This window comes from Podarcis bocagei, assembly GCF_964188305.1.
Source record: "Podarcis bocagei genome assembly, chromosome: 2".
Classification (NCBI taxonomy): domain Eukaryota; kingdom Metazoa; phylum Chordata; class Lepidosauria; order Squamata; family Lacertidae; genus Podarcis; species Podarcis bocagei.
In genome coordinates this window covers 108,174,060-108,195,004 of record NC_138126.1, presented here as the reverse complement: position 1 = coordinate 108,195,004, position 20,945 = coordinate 108,174,060, and the positions used below count along the sequence as shown (strand labels likewise).

Sequence of the window (20,945 nt, the reverse complement as noted above, 5' to 3'; positions counted from 1 at the left end):
AGTTCACTTTTTCCCCTTTCTGGATTTATTGGCAGGTTTAAAGCAAAAAATGTGGTGGATTTTACTTTCTTTTCCTTCTTTGCTTTCCATCTTCAATTTTGCTTCCCCGCCCGCCCCTTCTCCAGCTGACCTCTTGCAGACCTAAAGCTGTCCCTTCTCATTTGTTTGCAGAGGTCCTAATTCCCCCCACAAAGGAGTGTTTTCACTTCGTGTGGGTATCCAAGCTTCTCTTGACAACGTTCAAGAGACATCGGATGAATTGTGCTAAGAACCATAGGCAGAAACAGGTCAGAAGGAAAGCAGGCTGCCAGGAGAGACGCCTAGATTTCCGGATGTAGTGTCAGCTTGTATGCCGGCGGCAGCCTGTTTTCTAGAGCAACCAAGTCAGCAGCTTTGCGCATCCTTGGGACTGATCAGTTTTTAAAATCGGGACTGGCTTCCTTAAAAAACAGCAACCCAAAACCAGACTAGTTTGGGTAGGCAGGTGAATTTCAGAACGTACAAGCGTTCCACAGCCTCTTTTAAAACAGTTCTTCCGATAAATGCTAATGCAGCTAGTCATCAGCGTGCATGTGTAGGTTGTTTATCTGAAAGAAACCTGGTGCCCTGCAGTCATAATCTGTCTCCATACTCGCTCAACTGGCACCACGCCTGCTTCAGGGAATCAGAGCATTCAGAGCAAACAGACAGCTTCTTTTGGCAAACTGGAATCATTCTCCAGGGAACGATGAGTCCCCTCTGGTTGCAACAGCCCCTGTGGGTAGGGAATGGAGAGGGAGAAGCCGGGAGGGCAGAGAGCATACCCTCCCCTGGCATTCTGCATTCTCCAGGGAAGGCTGTGGGTACATGGTGCAAACCAGCTGAACTGGCCTCACATGCTGCTACTTTTAAATATTCCCAGAGACATGCCGTCTCCAGGGATTCACACAGGCTGTGCCTTCCAGAGGGGGGAGCGGAAAAAAGAAAAGAGGGAGCAGAAGCCATAAGAGGAGGTCCGGTGCCATTGCAGGGCCATGCCTGCAGATGGCAGCAAAAGCTACGGTTGTTAGGGAAACGGAACAGTGTTGTTTGTCTCCTCACTGTACTTTTTAGATAAGATAAAGGTAAAGGGACTCCATACCATTAGGTCCAGTCGCAGACGACTCTGGGGTTGCGGCACTCATCTTGCTTTACTGGCTGAGGGAGCCGGTGTACAGCTTCTGGGTCATGTGGCCAGCATGACTGTGCTGCTTATGGCGAACCAGAGCAGCGCACAGAAACGCCGTTTACTTTCCTGCCGGAGCGGTACCTATTTATGTACTTGCACTTGGATGTGCTTTTGAACTGCTAGGTTGGCAGGAGCAGGGACCGAGCAATGGAAGCTCACCCCATCACATGAATTTGAACCACCAACCTTCTGATCGGCAAGCCCAAGAGGCTCATTGGTTTAGACCAGAGCGCCACAGCTTTTTCCTTGCCTTTAGTATACAGTGGTACCTCAGGATACACACGCTTCAGGTTACAAATACTTGAGGTTACATACTCTGCTAACCCAGAAATAGTACCTCGGGTTAAGAACTTTGCTTCAGGATGAGAACAGAAATTGCGCAGGGGCAGTGGGAGGCCCCATTAGCTAAAGTGGTACCTCAGGTTAAGAACAGTTTCAGGTTAAGAATGGACCTCCAGAACAAATTAAGTTCTTAACCCGAGGTACCAATGTATAAAGGTACTTTATAAAGGTACCTTCCTAAAAAAAAAAAAAAAAATAGCCTAAGAAAGTGATATTGATGTCTCTCCATCTTGTCTCCACGCCCAGATTGAACTGGCCATTTTGCGGTTTCCATACGAGTCCTGGGGGACGCCATTCCAGCAGCTCAAACAGGTGGTGGAAGAGCCATCGCCTCAGCTCCCAGACACCTTCTCTGCAGAGTTTGTTGATTTTACCTCACAGTGGTAAGCATGAGTCATTTTTGGGGGTGGGTGGGGTGGGGACCCCATGAGACCCCAACCTAACTTTAGAGCCTGCTCCCAGACTTACGCAGTCAAAGGGGGTGGGGTGGGAGGTGAGCCTTTGGCTTTCGAAATGTTGTTGGACTCCTAGCTGTGATCAGCCCTAGCCAGCACAACCAACAGGCAGGTATTAATGATTATGATCATTATCGCTACTGTGGATACATTTAATCACCTTCCAAACAAGCATCTCAAGGCGGCGTACACCTAAAAAACACCCAACCAGTTAGAAACACAAAATAAACCCTTGTGGCTGATAGGAATTGTAGTCCAGCAACATTGGAAGGCCAGAGGTTCCTCTATCCCTGACCTAGTTTTTGTTGTTTGTTTGCACCAAATGCTATTGAAGACCTTTGCGTGGTCACCAGGAATTTGCTTGGTTTTAATAGTAAGCTGTCAGTAGAATTTGACTGGTTTTACTGTGATTTCTTTTATTTTGGAGTATATCGATCTGTCTGTGTGTGTATATAGTTTTATACACACACACACAAACGTATGTGTGATGGGATGATTTAGCTGCTTGTGCGTAAAATCGTGGTCCCTCAGAGTTTGTGCAACTCCACAAACCTCTGTGTGTGACAGAGCTCCTCAAACATGTCTGCCCTAGTCACTTGTAGATTCCGACAGTGGTTGTCTGCGGAAGCGCTTCCAGCATAGAAGCTCTTTAACGGAAACGCGTCTTCTGGACTCACGACGTGGCAGCTTCCGGCGAAGAATGGGTCTCCCTATGGGAGCTTCTGACACCTCCCCGCTGTTCTCGCTGGACGTGTCCCTGATCCCTCCCTCTTCCCTGCTAGTTCCTGCTTTAGCTGCTGCGTCTCTCTCCGCATTCATGAGACCTTCCTCCAGAGACCCCTCTCTCCCCCTGCTGGTCCCTGCTTCCGCTGCTGACTCCCTCCCAGCCTCTATGAGCCCTTCCACCTCCCGTTCCTCCGATGGCAGTTCCCTGACATCCACCTCCCCTCCAGGGCCCCCTTCCCCCCCGCCCATTCTCTCTCCTCTGGGCGGTGAGGAGATAAAACCCCGAAAAGAATCCTCTTCATCTTCAGACGTCTCGAACATTTCCCTCCATCGGTCTTCGTTTCGGCTCGCTGAATCCTCCTCGGAATCAGGGAACCCCTCCAACTCTTCTTCTTCGTCGGTGGTGGCAAAGTATTCCCTCCGGAACCTCGCCACTGGCTGAGGTTTACGTGGGAACCTCTGATGAAAAGTTTCTATTAAAACCTCGTCATCTACATCCTCTGCCATGACCCAGGTGTTTTCCGACTCCGGTTCCCCTTCCCACATTACCAAATACTCTACTTGATCTCCCTTCCACCTGGAATCGAGAATCTCCGCTACATGGTAGCTGTGTTCCTTCTCCTCCATTGCTGGCCCCCTAGTGACCCTCCCTTCTCTGTCCCCTTTATACGGTGACAGCAACGACCTGTGGAAAACTGGGTGCAGCTTCATGTGGTTCGGTAACCGGAGTCTGAAAGCCACTGGGTTGACCTGCTGCGTGACTTCAAATGGGCCCAGTCTTTTGGGTCTTAACTTCTTACAACCCCCTTTGAATGGTAACCCTTGGGTTGACAGCCACACCTGATCCCCCACCCTAATGGTTTCACCTTCTCTTCTGTTTTTGTCTGCCTGCCTCTTATATTCCTCCTTGGCCCTGTTTAAGTTAAGTTGGAGCTGGCGATGGATCGCTTCCATTTCTTCTACGAACTGTTCTGCAGCTGGAACGCTCCAGTTCTCCCCTTCCCCCCCCTGGGAAGGCTCGGGGATGGCACCCGTAATTAGCCAAAAAGGGGCTCATCCCCGTGGACACGTTCTCTGCATTGTTGTAGGCAAATTCTGCCAACGCCAGCTTCTCCACCCAATCATTCTCTCTGTCATTCACATAACACCTCAAATATTGCTGGAGGACGCCATTAGCTCTTTCCGCCTGCCCGTTGGTTTCAGGATGCCGGGCAGTTGAGAAATTAACCTCTACATGCAGTAAGCTCATGAGCTTCCTCCAGAACCTGGAAGTAAATTGTTTCCCTCGGTCTGAAACCACCCTCAAGGGGGCGCCATGCAACCTAAACACATTTTCTACAAACAATTTAGCGGTTTCTTCTGCCGTGACCGCATGTGAGCAGGCTATAAAGTGGGCCATTTTGGTTAACAGGTCTACCACAACCATGATGGCTGTTTTCCCTCTGGACCTTGGCAGATCAGTCATGAAATCTATTGCCACTGTTTCCCATGGTCTTTCAGGTGTGGGTAGTGGTTCTAATAACCCTGCCGGTTCCCGCCTCTCCCCCTTGGCTCGTTGGCATTGGTCACACCCTCTCACATACTCCCGCACATCTTCCCTGACCTTGGGCCACCAAAATTCCCTGGTAACCAGCCACATGGTTTTGTGTTGCCCAAAATGCCCTGCTGTGGGGCTATCGTACAGTTGCTTGAGTACCTTCTCCCTCAATTCACCTTCAGGTATATATAACGCTCCCTTGTAATACAACGCCCCGTTTCTCTCCTCAAAACTCCCGGGTTTGTCTCCCTCCCTCCTGAGACCCCTGAGTTTGTCCTGGGCGTATTCATCATGCACCGTTCCCTCTACCAGTTCCCTTTGCCCCACCAATGCCGCCCCACACACCCAGCGGTCCTCTGGAATGACATGGGTTTCTTCGGGTGCTCCCTCCCCCTCCAAATATTCAGGTTTGTGTGAGAGAGCGTCCGCCCTAACGTTCTCTGGTCCTGGCACGTAACAAATCTCAAAGTTAAATTTGGAGAACTCCTGGGCCCATCTCAACTGCCGTTGGTTGAGCACTCGCGCAGTTCTCCAATACTCTAGGTTCTTATGGTCCGTGCACACTTGCACCTATGTTGTGCACCAATTAGCAGGTGCCTCCATCTCCGGAAAGCCTCATGAATAGCAAGAAGTTCCCGGTCGTACACCGTGTAGTTCCTCTCGGATTTGTTCAGCTTTCGCGAAAAAAAGGCACACGGTCGCCACTCTGACTCCTCCTTCCCTGGCTGCAGAAGAAGAAGCACCGCCCCTATGGCTCTGTCAGATGCGTCTGTTTCGACCCTCAGCTTTTTTTGTAAATCCACATGCAGAAGTTGTCCTTCAGAGGCGAAGGCTCTTTTCAGTTCCTCAAACGCTCGCTCCGCCTCCGCAGTCCAAACAAATTTCTTCTTACTGCTGAGACAGTCCGTAATGGGCGCCGTCAGGTGTGCAAAGTTTCGGATGAACTTACGATAAAAGTTCCCAAACCCTAGGAACCTCTGCACATCCTTCTTGGTTTTGGGTGTTTTCCATTCCAGCACTGCCTGGACCTTGCCGGGATCCATGGCCAATCCCTTGTCTGACAGGCGGTACCCCAGGAATTCCACCTCCTTGGTATGAAACTGACACTTCTCCAGTTTCACCCACAGCCTGTTGGCTTGCAGCCTGCTCAACACTTCTCTGACGTCTCTCACATGCTGCTCCTCATTCTCCGAATACACCAACACATCATCTAGGAAGGCCACGCAATTCTTGTAAAGCAAAGGCCCCAGTACGTGGTTCATAAACGATTGGAAGCACGCTGAGCCTGCTTGTAATCCAAATGGCATAACGAGATATTCAAATGCCCCCAAAGGGGTGAACATGGTGGTTTTCCATTCATCCCCTTTCCTTATACGTATCAGGTTGTACGCCCCCCTTAGATCCAGCTTTGTAAAAATCTTTCCCTTCCGCACCCTGGTCAAAATGTCATCAATCCTGGGCATAGGGAAAGCCACTGGTTCTGTCACTGCATTTAACCCCCTGAAGTCACACACAAGTCTCGGCTTGTCCGTGTTCTTTTTATCCACAAAAAACACTGGGCTACCCCCCGCTGCCTTGGACTCTCTGATGAAGCCTCTCTTCAGGTTCTTGTCAATGAACTCTCGCAGCTCCTGCATTTCTCTGTCTGACATGGCATACAACTTGCCTACAGGAAGCTGTGCTCCAGGGAGTAAATTGATCTGACAGTCAAAGGGCCTATGCGGGGGTAGTTGGTCAGCTTCCTTCTCGCTGAACACGTCGCTGAGATCTGCGTATTGTGGTGGTACCTTCACCTTCTCCATTACTTCTGTCCCTGCTAGGGTGGCTTGGGCCCCTGCTGAACCCTTTTCCCCTTTGCAGTGTTCTAAGCAATGTGCTGAACCAAAGGAAACCACTCTCTGATGCCAGCCCACCAGCGGATCATGTAGCGCTAGCCAGCTCATTCCCAAAATAATGGGAGCGCCTCCCAAGGTGGCCACATTAAACGCTATCAGTTCTGTGTGCCTTGCCACCCTCATTATCATTGGGACGGTCTGCAAGCTGACTCCTCCTCCCAACAACTCCCTGCCATCGATCGTGGTCACCTGCAGGGGGTTGCTTAAAGGGATCGTCTGTATCTGGTGTTCAGCAGCAAACTCTTTGCTCATAAAATTGCAGGAGCTGCCTGAGTCCAACAGCGCCTTTATCTTTAGGGGGTGTCCATTTTGCAGCTCTAGCGACACTTCAATCACTAGAGCAGGTTGAGGAGCTTCTGGCATGGGCACTTTCACTGTTCTTTGGCCTGGCTGCTGTGCCCTGACTGTGGCAACCAGGCGTTGGCTTTTACCTGCTCCGGTTCTCCCTGCTCTCTTCCCTCAACAGCTCCCACCATCCCTTGCCATTCCTTCCTCTGGGGGCAGACTCTGGCAAAGTGGCCTGGCTGTTGGCAGAGATAGCATTTCCGGGCGCCTTTTCCCTCCTTCTTAGCCCCCTCACTGGGCTTTGAAACTGCGCGCGCGCGCACTGTTCCGATTTCCATCGGCTCTGCCGGCGGGAAAGTTGTCTCTGGAATCTCAGGAATGCGGAACTCCTTCCAGCGTTCCCCTTTCCCTTCCCGCCTCTCCAAAGCTCTCGCCTCCTGGCGCGCTCCTATGGTCAGCGCAGATTTAGTCAGCTGATCCATGGAATCCGCCCTAGGACCCCGGGACAGTTCGTCTTTCACAGCCGAAGCCAGACCTTCTTCAAATAGCATTTGAATGGGTGCCGCCGATAAATCCCACCCCAATCTGTGAACCAGCATAGTGAACTCAGTCCAGTACTCACGGACAGATCGGCTTCCCTGCTTGCAAGCCATTAGCTGTCTGCGCACCACTCCTTCCTCAATATCGCTGGAAAACATGAGATCCATTGCACGAAAGAACTTCATGGTGTCCTTTAGGACGTCATTGTGCGTTGCCATCAGGGGCCTAACCCAGTCTCTCGCCCCCTTTTCAAGATGCCCAATCACAAAAGCCACTCGCGATTCCTCGTCAGGGAATTCATCAAACTGCACATTGAGGGCATATTGCATCTCTGTTCTAAAGGCATGATAGTCCTTGGGGTCCCCCCCAAAATTCTTCACCAATCCTGGTACCTTTCTGTTGAACTGGGTGGCTCTCCCCTTCTTGTCTGCATCCTGAGCCCTTCTCCCCTCAAGCCTAGCCGTCTGCAGCGCCAATTGGATTTCCAACGCTCGGTACCTATCTTCCAAGCTTGGACCCGCTCCAACTCCTGCCTCTCCGGCTCCGGCTGGGTCGCTCATGATGCCTTCTCCTGCACAGGCAGCTTACAAAGACTGTCGGAATGCTGTGATGGGATGATTTAGCTGCTTGTGCGTAAAATCGTGGTCCCTCAGAGTTTGTGCAACTCCACAAACCTCTGTGTGTGACAGAGCTCCTCAAACATGTCTGCCCTAGTCACTTGTAGATTCCGACAGTGGTTGTCTGCGGAAGCGCTTCCAGCATAGAAGCTCTTTAACGGAAACGCGTCTTCTGGACTCACGACGTGGCAGCTTCCGGCGAAGAATGGGTCTCCCTATGGGAGCTTCTGACACCTCCCCGCTGTTCTCGCTGGACGTGTCCCTGATCCCTCCCTCTTCCCTGCTAGTTCCTGCTTTAGCTGCTGCGTCTCTCTCCGCATTCATGAGACCTTCCTCCAGAGACCCCTCTCTCCCCCTGCTGGTCCCTGCTTCCGCTGCTGACTCCCTCCCAGCCTCTATGAGCCCTTCCACCTCCCGTTCCTCCGATGGCAGTTCCCTGACAGTATGCATATAAATGCATACACGTAATTTAAAAGTATTAGTTCACCACCACCCTTCATTAATTATTTTGGGATAGTTTGCAGTAACAAAATAACGTCTTAAACTATTTCAATAAATACATAAATCAAATGCATTACGTTATTAGTTTGTTGTTTTTTTAAATAAAGAAGAATTACATGCTGCCTTTTTGGCTCTTTAAAAAAAAAGGTAAAAAGGAAGTTTGCAGCTATAAGGGTCAAAAGCATTGGGTTGGGGCCAGAATTCACGCTACAATGAAGGAGAAAAAACAAAACAATAACTTAAATCAGATTTAAAATGCATTAAAATTCTGCGGCAACGACAACAAAAAATGACCCCACCGCTCGCCCCAAATAACCAGCTCTGGTGTAGCTGGACTGAACTTGCTATTCTCCCCCTGGGTGAAATTTTAAATTGTAAGCTCATTGGGGCAGGAGCCAATCACCTTTTACTTTATAGAGCAGTACCCATGCTTGTGGGTTAAACCCCACCTTGTCCCCAGAATTCATCTTATCAGTTAAAATCTTTGCAGGATTCAGGTTGATGGGTCTGGCTGACAGGTATAAGAAGCCCATTCCTCCTTGAAAATTTGTCACAAATATCCATGCTGTAGAGGAAGTAGGGATAATTATTTTAGTCCACTACTTACTTTAAAAATAAATAAATAAATAAGCCAGTTTAATTACTCAGCAGATGCTTGCCTTTGGCTGCTAATGGCATGATCAAGATACTTGCTCTGGAAGTAGCTGCTCCATTGTTTTGAAAACAGGCAGAAGCTCTCAAGGGAATCGGACAAGGTGCATATCAGAGCCTGGTCTTTACGTCAGCCATCTCTACTTCCACTCCTTTCTTCCTGAGCTGAGGCACGTGTGTCTGAGTGAACTTTCCTCAAGGACTGTTTCCTGTAGCTTTCAGGAAATGTCATGTTGACCTCCTAATGGTCTATGTGGGAAGTGACTCAGTGTGTCAGAGTTCTGGTCCTTTACTTCTCTGGGGCAAGACGTGAAACGTCATTGTGCCGAGGCAGATCGCATGTGGAGGTGGACCTGCCAAGTAGATGGGAGTGTGAGGAGAAGAGAAAGGACCGTTGAAATAGAGCAGTGTAGAGTCTTTGGTTCCTGCAGGCTGCCTAAAAGAATGGAGTTCCTTTTAAATGGGTGCTGTTTTACTTCATTGTTTCATAGTGGCCTTTTTTGAGCCATTAGTCCTCACACTGTAAGTTTATGTTCTTTCAGACGGCCAAACTTGCCATCGTATCATCCCGTCTATCATCTTCAGTTTACATCTTGCATCTTCAGTTTACCCCTATCTTTCCTTCTGCCTTATTGCTACTTTCATCCAAATCCTCTCTCTCTCTCTCTCTCTCTCTCTCTCTCTCTCTCTCTCTCTCTCTCTCTCTCTCTCTCTCTCTGTGTGTGTGTGTGTGTGACACACACACAGAGAGAAATAGATTTAAACTCTACAAAAATGCAGCCTAGGTTCATAGTAAAATTATGAAAAGCTTATGGGAAAGGAATAAATTAGCAGAAGAATATGAAATCTCCTCATGGCCAGCTTGGATAGAGTTTGATGATAGTTTATTTTTTTAAAAAAAAACACAACAATTTTTGACATGCACACTCTCTCCTGTCAGTTTTGATAAGCAAAGACATGGGGTGTATGCGCACACGAAAGAATCATTGGGTTTTGTTATATTACACAGCATAAGAGTTTCCGTAAACCTGAGCTCTGAGATGATGCAGTGAGAGATGGGCAGGAAATATCCCTTCAGTAAGCATCCTCCACTTCCCCCCTACCCCCTGGGCTTGGCAAATCCCAGAAGAGGGTGTGTTTACTATAGCCCGATGATCATACTTTTGTTTCTCTCAGTGTGACACTTTACACCTCCTTCCCCTCTCTGCTAAAGCATGTGTACGTGTGGAGATCTTTTTTCAAGTCACTCCAAGCATCTTCCCCGTAAATACTCTGCCAGGAAGTGAGTTGCTATTACATCCTGTCTTCAAAGCTATTTTCAGCTGCAGGGAGACCGGAATAAATGGATCTTTTTTACCCTTCCACCTCACCCGTTCAAGTCACAGACAAACTTTCCCAGCCACCCATTGTAGTAATAATAGCTGTTTGCAGAAAGGATGAAGCGTGCCCAGCTGGCCTGTCCTGGCAATGGGTGACGCAGATCAAAGGTGATGGGAAGGTAGAACAGTCCCCTCGTGTTGTGTACAGCTGATAAATGAATATTTTATGTGCTCATCTCTTTGGGGGGTGGGGATGTCTTAGGAGGCTCATCTACAAGTAAGTATTAGTTTTATGCCAGTTCAGCTTGTCCTGGTGCCCTGCAAAGTATACTGGGAATTGAAGTTTGGCGAGGGCACTGAAACAGCTTGTAGCTGTGCAGAATTAAAAGTTTGCCTTAGAATCCCAGTCACACTTAAGTCAGCATACAAATGATATGCCTGAAGGGCATGATTGCCAGAGAGCAGGGCAGAACAGCTTCTCTTGGCCCCTTCTCCAATGCCTGCAGTTTTAAGGGAAGTTTAAGCATGGGAGTTAATGCAGGAGGGATTCTGTGTTCATAGCTCTCTACATGCATAGGCATGGGAGCTGGAACCATGCATGATCTAGTTACATGTTTGGGTGGACATCAGTTGACATTGCTTTGGTTCCATTTCTGGTGACCTTTGGTGCTGAGACTGGTGCAAAGCAAGTCCCATCACCCTCCATTACAGGGACACAGATAATTCCTTGTTTTTTCACGGGCAAGTTGGCTGTTTGCTTCTATTGGTTGAAACACATCTATAATTTTCCTTTCTCTCTCTCTCTCCCCCCCCCCCCCACTTAAAGCTTGAAGAAGAATTCCAAAGAGAGGCCAACATACCCTGAACTAATGGTGAGTTTGTAGTCGCAACAGATCCGGGTGCAGTACAGGCAGAAAACACAAGTTTTGGTTCTGACAGCTTGTCGTTGCGGATGCTCATCCTGAGAATTGGTTTGGGTTTTCCCTCCGGGTGGATGGAAACCCACAAATGTTAGCGTTCTTTTACGTTATCTGAATCATGTTTTGAGCCAATAGCTTGCCTTAGGAAGTGTGAAATCCAGTGGTTGCCTTAAGTCCCAAACCCACACATTACTCAGGGAGGTGCAGAATGGGTAAATTTGTACTGGAATCCTCAAAGATCAAATTCATTAAGTCTCCTTAATCAGCACTACTGTTTCTGCCAGATGGAAAGTCAAGAACCAATTAGGGTTGCCATATTTCAAAAAGTGAAAATCTGGACACAAAAGTTGTTGAGCTTTTCCCGGACATTTCAGCAATTTCCACCCAGATGTTGCTAAAAAGGCATTGCAGTTTGGAGGGAGATGACTGTAGTTTTTCTTTCTGAAGGGGCTTTTATACAAATTTACAAGCTGCTTTTACTGCATGGGATCCATTTTTATGGTAGAGAAGTTGCAGTTCCCTTTCTCTTCTATGACCTGTACCCATAAAATCACTATATCAAGCAAGACTGCAAGAATTTCCAAAAACATTTGTCCTGCTCACCTCTGTGAAGTCCCTGGGGAAGGAAGGTAGGGACTTCTGACAACGATTTCAACCCTCGCATCCATTTATGTGTATAATATTGCAATACGTATTTCCTTCTTAATGCTGGTGAAATTCTGAGATGCTCCCAAGTCTGCCACCTTGTTTTGACTCTTTACTAAATGGTGGTTCTGATATCCAAGTGTAAGTTTCTGAACCATTATCCTCTTCTTTTCTTGTAAAAGAAATTTGTATAAGTAATTCCTATGAACAACAACAAGCAACAACAACAAGCGACATGGCACCAGCTTACTACACTTTTTAGTGATAGCTGATCCATGGCCATTTGATGTACCTAGAATCATAGAATCATAGAGTTGGAAGAGACCACAAGGGCCATCGAGTCCAACCCCCTGCCAAGCAGGAAACACCATCAGAGCACTCCTGACATATGGTTGTCAAGCCTCTGCTTAAAGACCTCCAAAGAAGGAGACTCCACCACACTCCTTGGCAGCAAATTCCACTGTCGAACAGCTCTTACTGTCAGGAAGTTCTTCCTAATGTTTAGGTGGAATCTTCTTTCTTGTAGTTTGGATCCATTGCTCCGTGTCTGCTTCTCTGGAGCAGCAGAAAACAACCTTTCTCCCTCCTCTATGTGACATCCTTTTATATATTTGAACATGGCTATCATATCACCCCTTAACCTCCTCTCCTCCAGGCTAAACATGCCCTGCTCCCTTAGCCATTCCTCATAAGGCATCGTTTCCAGGCCTTTGACCATTTTGGTTGCCCTCCTCTGGACACGTTCCAGTTTGTCAGTGTCCTTCTTGAATTGTGGTGCCCAGAACTGGACACAGTACTCCAGGTGAGGTCTGACCAGAGCAGAATACAGTGGCACTATTACTTCCCTTGATCTAGATGCTATACTCCTATTGATGCAGCCCAGAATTGCAATGGCTTTTTTAGCTGCCACGTCACACTGTTGGCTCATGTCAAGTTTGTGGTCAACCAAGACTCCTAGATCCTTTTCACATGTACTGCTCTCAAGCCAGGTGTCACCCATCTTGTACCTTTGGGAACTATTGATTTGCTGATGAAGATTTATCATTGAAACAGTTCATTATCCTGGGAGAACTGTACTGTTCTTGCTGTTGTGCTCGGAGCAGCCTATTTCGACATTTGGAGCACCCATCAGCTCACGTTTGTAGGACATTGACTGTGGAAAGGCATTCTGACTCCATTTCAGTGATCTTTGACAGTGACTTACCACTCCTACCATTCCTGTTCTTGGAACATTTATTTGATTCTTATTAGTTTGTGACTCCATGCACATATTATATGCCTTCTGTTTATGAATTTTGAAACAGTATAGTGTTATAAAAATATTGTCGGTATATTATTAGCCAACGTGTTGCTTGTTGTTGTTCAGAGTGTTCTGTTTTGCAACACGGGATTTTCTTTGGTGTATAAGTAATTCCTATGGCATTTCTGCAAAAGGGATCTATAACACAATTATCATGTAGGGTCATGGGTTCAAGCCCCACGTCGGGCAAAAGATTCCTGCATTGCAAGGGATTGGACTGGATTAAGCTAGTGGTCCCTTCCAACTCCAGCATTCTGTCATTCTGTGATGCTATGTACCGTTCATTAACAGCTTTTTAGGTGGAGAAAGGCCTCGATTTATTGGCTCTTGTTTAAAAATGTACCATACGTGCATTTATAGAATTTATCCCTCCACCCGCTTCCAAATCATACAGCGGTGTTTTTACCACGTGGCTTTTTAGCACACACTGGGTTCGCCAGGGTGGAAGTGAGGAAAGGCATGTGCCTCAGCCAAACTCTGGTTGGCAGCCCTGCACATTTCTATTGAATTAGGATATTGGATCACCTCTGAAATCTATCTCAGCATTGTGGTATTTTATGGCTGACATTATTGTTGTAAGGTCCTGTGGTTTGGGCTTTTCCTCCCTTAGCCCTTTTCACTTTCCCATGGCAGTAGACATTGCGGTCCTGGAACGGGCTGCTTGTCTTTGAAGGCTGAGGCTGCTTCCTTTGCTTTCCTGCGTCGTTGAGGTTTCAAGTGGAAAATGAGAGGATGACTCGGGCATGGCTAGAGAGCTAATTTTCTTACTTACTTACGCTTTGCTTTATATTACCACCGTGGTTTCCAAAATGCGTCCTGGGGAACCCTGGGGTTCCTTGGAAGCTGATGGGAGGTTCCGCCTGGGAGAATAACATTAATGGCAGGCAAAGCTTCCTTCAAAGACAGGGTGTTCGTTAGGCTGGGAGACAAGCCCAAGCCCAAGGACAAATTCTTCCCCCAGAATCCTTTGCAACATAAGCCAGTTCCATGAGCCGGGAAGCTGCAGAAGGCTGAAAGTTTGAAAACTGGTCATTTTCCTCACAGTTTTTTTCTTTTTTCTTTTCGGACATTGGTGTTCAGATTTTCATCTGGCTGGTTACCGTGAAGTTCTTAATATTAGTGGCAGGATCCCATATATTTGACCACCTTTTCCCAGGCCCCATCTCCAGCTGGAGAGAATGAGTGTTACTCTTTCTCCCTCCCTCACCCCCTCAATGCCCTTTGCAGATGATGCTCTGCTCACATGCTGGGGTACCATGTTAGCTATACCCACTGGTCTGCACTGCCTGGGTTCAGGGGAACACCTCTTCTGAGCATGGGAACACTGTCCCATTCCTACAGGGCTGGCTTACACATTGCTCCAACATGTACAGTATGGCACAAGAGTATTCCTGCATAAACACACCTCAACACTTTGGACATTTAGTATGAATTAAGGGCTATGGGTGTACTGTTGTGTTGTTGTGCGTACTGTTGTGTTGTTGTATATTGCATGGAAGTAAGCTCCCACACAGGGACGCGGGTGGCGCTGTGGGTAAAACCTCAGCGCCTAGGACTTGCCGATCGCATGGTCGGCAGTTCGAATCCCCGCGGCGGGGTGCGCTCCCGTTGCTCGGTCCCTGCTCCTGCCCACCTAGCAGTTCGAAAGCACCCCCGGGTGCAAGGAGATAAATAGGGACCGCTCCGGCAGGAAGGTAAACGGCATTTCTGTGTGCTGTGCTGGCTCGCCAGAGCAGCTTCGTCACGCTGGCCACGTGACCCGGAAGTGTCTGCGGACAGCGCTGGCTCCCGGCCTCTAGAGTGAGATGAGCGCACAACCCTAGAGTCTGTCAAGACTGGCCTGTACGGGCAGTGGTACCTTTTACCTAAGCTCCCACACACAGTTTCTTGTGGCATATATGTTGCATGGGGAGAGATTACTGGCAGACACCCCAGTCCATACATAATGGCCAATTTACGGAGTTTCGTCTGACCCCACCATGTGTCATGCACATAACTTATGAACGTTTCGTTTCGCTGTACTTATTTACTTGCTTTTATCCTGTATTTTATTCCTCGAACTGCCGTGGGATCTTATGATGAAGGGCAATATAGAAATATAATTATACATATGCACATACTTGTGTTTGAGCCAGCCCTAAATAAGTCTGAGACAGGATTTAGATGAATAGATTCTTCTCTCGCCTAAACCCTGGAGTGACTGCAGCTACAATGCGTAATCTAGGAGCCAGCCAAAGAGATCTAGATCAAACTTGAGAGTCACACCTCGTACCACATAGAAGTGACCCCTCCCTCCCTCAAAGCCTTCGTATTCAAAACTCATTTGCTCATTGACTGAAATACTTTGGAGATCTCTTTTAAAAGATCGGGTGGGTCTGCGTTCATTTTTGAGGACCTTTTCAAGTATTTCCTCACAAAGAAAACCCTCTCTGAGTTGCGTCCACTGTAGTGGTTAGGGAGGAGCATCTTTCAGTCCGTCCTGAACTTTGAACTTCCAGTTTTGATTTCGGGGCACATCCTTCTTTTTCAATCTTGGCTTTGCTTATCTGTAAAAATTGTATTGACTACTCACTTAATGGGATTATTGTGATAATTAATAAGAGAGAGAGAGATGAAAAGCACTTCCCACACAAGAAAGACGTTAGGAATCTTTCTTTTCTTGTTCATTTAAATCTTTATGGAAGTTTTTGTTGCTGAGTTGTGTCCAGTTCAGTGGTATTTATTTATTGTTCCAATAGCTCTCAATTGCTTTTCACGGTAAGCTTTTCTTTGTTAGCCCTGACGGAATGCTGATTACCATCTTTGCAATATTATTGTACCCAGTTCATTTATATTTGACCATGGGTGGGGAGGACATCTGTATTTTGCTGTGGAGACGTTGGTTGCATTTGGATGCCACACTAAGCCATAAACCATGGGTGAGCAAATCCGTCTGTGCATGAGCTGGGCTTGAGCTCCCTGCTCTGCTATTTCCTGTGGCCAGCAGAAAAACAAACCAAAGGATGGCTGGCTTAGCATTACACCCAAAACAGCCCTCCCCAAGAAGCCACAGTTGGGAACCTTGGCGTCCTATTGTGGTTTGTTTGCAGCAAAACTAACTGGGACAGTGGTTGGGATGTAATGCTAAGCCAACCAATTTCATGGCTTGTTTCTCCATTGGAGAAAGGGAGGCTCCTGCACAAACTCACCTGGTTAACCATGGTTGATGGCTCGGTGCTGCATCTGAATGTGTCCCACGGAAAATGTACCTTGAGTTGAGGCCCGCTGTCATCATCACCCTGTTTGGGAATTAAAAAGGTAAAGGGAGCCCTGACCATTAGGTCCAGTCATGACTGACTCTGGGGTTGCGGCGCTCATCTCACTTTATTGGCCGAGGGAGCCGGCGTTTGTCCACAGACAGCTTCTGGGTCATGTGGCCAGGATGACTAAGCCGCTTCTGGCGAACAAGCAGCACATGGAAACGCTGTTTACCTTCCCACTTCCTTATCTACTTGCACTTTGACGTGCTTTCGAACTGGTAGGTTGGCAGGAGCAGGGACTGAGCAACGGGAGCTCACCCCGTCGCAGGGATTCAAACCACCGACCTTTTGATCGGCAAGTCCTAGGCTCTGTGGTTTAACCCACAGCACCACCTGCGTTGGGAATTACTGTGGTCCCTTTATAGGTAATGTGTGTGTGTGTGTGGGGGGGGGGGTGGTGGTGGTGGGGAATCTAGGATTCCTGTGAGAGGTGTAATGGAAGGTTCTGACATGTTTCCCCTCTCTTTCCCTTCTCCTCACTGGTTCTCTCTCGCTCTCTCTTTCAGAAACACAGTTTCTTCACCCTGCACGAATCCAAAGAGACAGACGTGGCTTCTTTTGTCAAACTCATCCTGGGGAACTGAGAAATGGACTTGTACATGATTTTACCCTTCTGTGGACTGGTGGGCTTTAGGAGGAGGGGCACGTGGCAGGGCAGCCCTCATCGGAGAACCAGTAGGAGAACCTGCCACTGGCCAATTTTTGTTTTTTTTAATTATTATTATTAATATTATTATTATTGCTAAAGTCCTATCATCATCCTCTTGAAGGTTTTTATTTTTATTTTTTAAAGGGTTCCTTGGTAACCATAGTAACTTAGAATGAACTGGTTAGTGAAATGAATTTTAATAAGGTTGTCAACTGTAAACGAACAAAAATTTAAAAGAGTGATTGAAATGACGACAGTCGCAAGTTCTGTTAGCGTCGCCTCAGTCCCACCCCCCACCCCCCTCATGTTCCCTGTCAGACCAGATTTGCTTTCGTTTATGGTAATAGGTGCTACGGTAGTTATGAAGTTCTATATGTAGAGTTATATTTTGTCCCTACCATTGTTTTAATATTTATGTTAAGTGCTTGATTTTAATAGAACTTTTTTGTTGTTGTTGTTCTTATGTGAGAGTTGGAAGGTGGGGGGTGATGACAGCTGCAACAGCTAAAGCTACAAAGATTAGTATTTATAGGGCTTTGCTGGGAAACGGAGGAGGAGAAAGCATGGGCCATATAGATAAATATTATATATATGTATAGGGTGGAAGACTAATTTAATTTCAATGAAGAGTTTGGCTTATATGTTAGGCAGCCCACTGATTCATGAGAAGGCTTTCATCCTTCTTTAGGAGGTACCCAGAGACAGCATTGTTCTTGCACAAACATCAAGAGGATGCAAAAACATTGCTGTGGTGACTTCTTATTCCATTGATTTGGTTATGCCTCCAATGAATAATTATATTCTGAAGTGCGGGATATATATCTATATACGTCTCACACATTAACTGTTTACTAAGCAATGGTGAATCAATCACCTTATGACCAATAGCCAGTGCCCTCTCACTTGGCTGTAAGTCATGGGCCAATGCATTTGACTGAAGAGAAGGTGATGCCCTGAAGAAAAATGGAACTTAGAAAGGAGCAGCTCTCGATGAGGATGCAAAAGCCGGGGGCAGGGGCCAGTCAGTTTTGCACTGCTCGTTTTTATACTGGCAGGAGTATTCCTTTTTTTGGGGGGGGGGTCTCAAACACTCACACGTCATACACAAATTGCCACTTCATTGCTCATCTCCCACCAACCCCCTCACAACTTTTCACTTTTTCTGGATGTTTAACCTGAGCAAGACCCACCCCTACACGTCTGGCACAGGCTCAAACAGCGTTTCTGTCTGAAAAGCATAGCAAAACCAAGTGAATAGGAGTTGGACAATAAGTGTTGCACCCCTCATCTTAATTTGTTGCTGTGACCATTATTAATATTGTTGTTGTTGTTTTCAAAAAACACACACACTCTTTTGGCCAAACAGTACTGACTTGAGTGACTTAAGGCCTGGTGGTAACTGTTTCTGGAATTGCCCAAGGCCTTCTTCCACCTTGACCTGCCCTTAGTCACAGCTTTGTTGTTATGGCGGTTTGCATGGCCACCTAATCTCCATTCAATATATTCTATAGCAAGGCCACAGGGGTCTTATCTGATGGAGGCTGTGGCAGTTCTGTCAAGAACTCTTTTGCTCCTGAAGCGTTTCCATTTCCTGAACTGAACCATGGCAGTGTTGACCATGGGTGAGGAATGCTGTACTGCTGGTTTGGTGTTGAGGGAGAAAGTTAACGTTTTTGCTAGTGCTTTGTCCTTTCACTTGGGACACACTACTTCTGCCCCTGAATTCAGACATGGGGGCATCAGTGTGGAGCAGCTCAGAATTCAGACAAGCAGCCACGCCAGGTGAAGACCCAGAGCGTCAGTGTTTGCCGTGTCGATTTTGTTCACAGAACTTGCCGTCCTGTTCTCCTGCAGTCCACATTTTACAACGCAACCGGTCGTTGGTGCCTACGCCGATTGGAAACCATTCAGGAGACATTTGACTGCAGACAAAACACTAAAGTGGGCTCGCATTTCTTTGTAATCTTAAAGGCCTAGAAAGGCTTGTAACCTGCTCCTAGTTTTCCATTTTATGTGCATGCTTCCCCCCCCCTCGCTTCCAATTCCCACCCCTCCCCATTGATTCCGAGCTGCTTTGATTGATTGTCTGCAGCTGCAGCTGCAGCTCAGCCAGCCAGTTTTTAGAACTGGTTCCAGCATCAATTCTCACTTTGAAAAACATGACATTTAAAACCAGCTTTTTGGTTTTCCTACATATGGATCTGATGCTTGCTGTAGAGATTGTTTTTGCTGCTTTCCTCTTGGAATAGAAGACTCGTTTGGACACCACATCCTCTTGACCTCAGAACACCTTTATTTGAGTGCTGTGGTAACAGACAGGCTGGATTTACGAGATAGGATCAGTGTTAATAGCCGATATTAATATCCCCATTGGTTTCCTATAGTAGAATGCCAGTGCTGTCTACAGCAAGTCAGTTTAGAAAGGATTATTGCACTGTGAATCAACACTACATGCCTCGGGCTTTATTAAAATGTGGAGTCTAAGTTCCTTAATCACTTAGGTGCTTTTGAGTTTTTTTGTCAACTCTTGTCTCTGTATAATTTGTCCTTTGGCAGGTATCGAGTCTTAGAATAAAGCACACCGAGGTTATTTCCCCCTTCCAATCAAAACTGCAAAGCTCGTGTATGCTTGTTATTTGAAAGTTCACATACCACGTTAGTGAAGATTGTTTCTAGGGATATCTCAAAGTGGTTAAGGTGCAGTCAAAATTATCCATTTCCTAAAGGATCTCGGAAAGAAGGGGAGAAGAAATAGATGATCACATAGTGCACCGATGACAGAAGCAGAAGCAACGGGTTTAAATTACAGGAAAACAGATTCAAATTCACACATTTGAAGAAGCCTCGTTGACTCATGCATATTGTTCCTCAATAGGACGTGCTGCCTGGGGAAGTTGAGGAAACTGCATTCTTGGAGGTTGCCCAGTACAATTGGGACAGGCATCCATTTTGGGTGTTTTTGCATAAAAGATGATGCCTTAGGGCTTTGGGGTGGGTGGGGTGTATTGGATGAGATTACTCCATAGCCTTGTTCTGTGTACATGGTTCTGTGATTTTTTTATTGGAATTAGCAAACATTTGGTAGGGGCCACAAACATATTTGCACAAGATACATGACGTTTGCTTACATTGCCGTGTGGGGGAAACCAGCAAGTCTTGGTTTTCATGATCAAAGGCTCCCAGGGCTTTCATTCTTCCTTGGTTCACTGTCTTAGCTTCACATACGACAACCGATACTGTTATATTGAGAAAATTTCAGGTACCTTCCTTATGTGCCATCACATGTGCTTAGATGCCTATATGACGTCTCCTGCAGTAGGAAGCCCAACTGATGCCGGCTGCCCAGCATGTGCAAACAGAGGTGTTTATGCATATTTGGATACATAAGACAGTTTTGTGCACAGAAATGAGACCCACATAGGAAGTTTTCCCATGTGCACCGTGGCCCAAAGTCACATTTGGGTCATTGCGGAGAATTCTGAACTTGAAATCATCTCCTTTGCAGATGGTAATGTTGTTATAAAGAAGCAATAGCTTATGCAACCACTTATCTGGATGGAGTCAAAGGCAAGGTGATGGCTTTCAGTTTTCCAGAGGCTCATCCTAGTTGGTCTCAGCTTCTACTATATCCCTTGATCAACAAAGTAGAAGTTGAAAGAAATTAAGGCGTTATCACAGCAGGCTATTTTGGGTATGGGATTGGTTCTAGGTGTGCTCAGTATGCAGACACAACTGGGGTTAATTTTGTGCGATTCAGCCATTCTAGTAGGTTTTGTGGAGCGTCAAGTCATTGTAGTTCCAATGTATCTTTAATTTCAAAGTGCCTAACCCACTTTTAAGGGACCTAAATTTACTTAGGTGCTTTAGAATAGCTTTTTGAGCAATGTAGATGTCCTGTGATTTCTTGCGCCTGCTTTCTTCTGCTCAGGAGTTCTTTTTGCTGCCGATATGAAAAAGAGATGAGCATGCCATTGTTCAAATACTGGCGAAATCTGAACAAGGAGGAGCACTTGGAACCCATGCATGGAACGAGATCCTGTTATCAACACCAGCATAT

The 20,945-nt window shown here is 46.8% G+C and overlaps 1 protein-coding gene across 3 annotated transcripts in view; it reads left to right on the top strand.

Moving 5' to 3' along the window:
• The window catches only part of MAP2K6 (mitogen-activated protein kinase kinase 6), an 82,977-nt gene extending 63,472 nt beyond the window's left edge, over positions 1 to 19,505 (top strand). For all 3 annotated transcript variants that reach the window (XM_081180944.1, XM_081180945.1, XM_081180943.1), the window contains exons 10-12: positions 1,796 to 1,932; positions 10,902 to 10,947; positions 16,746 to 19,505. In XM_081180944.1, coding sequence (XP_081037070.1) covers positions 1,796 to 1,932; positions 10,902 to 10,947; positions 16,746 to 16,823 — 261 coding nt within the window. In that variant the 3' untranslated portion in view covers positions 16,824 to 19,505. The remainder of the gene's footprint in view (positions 1 to 1,795; positions 1,933 to 10,901; positions 10,948 to 16,745) is intronic.
• The last annotated feature ends 1,440 nt before the right edge of the window (positions 19,506 to 20,945 follow it).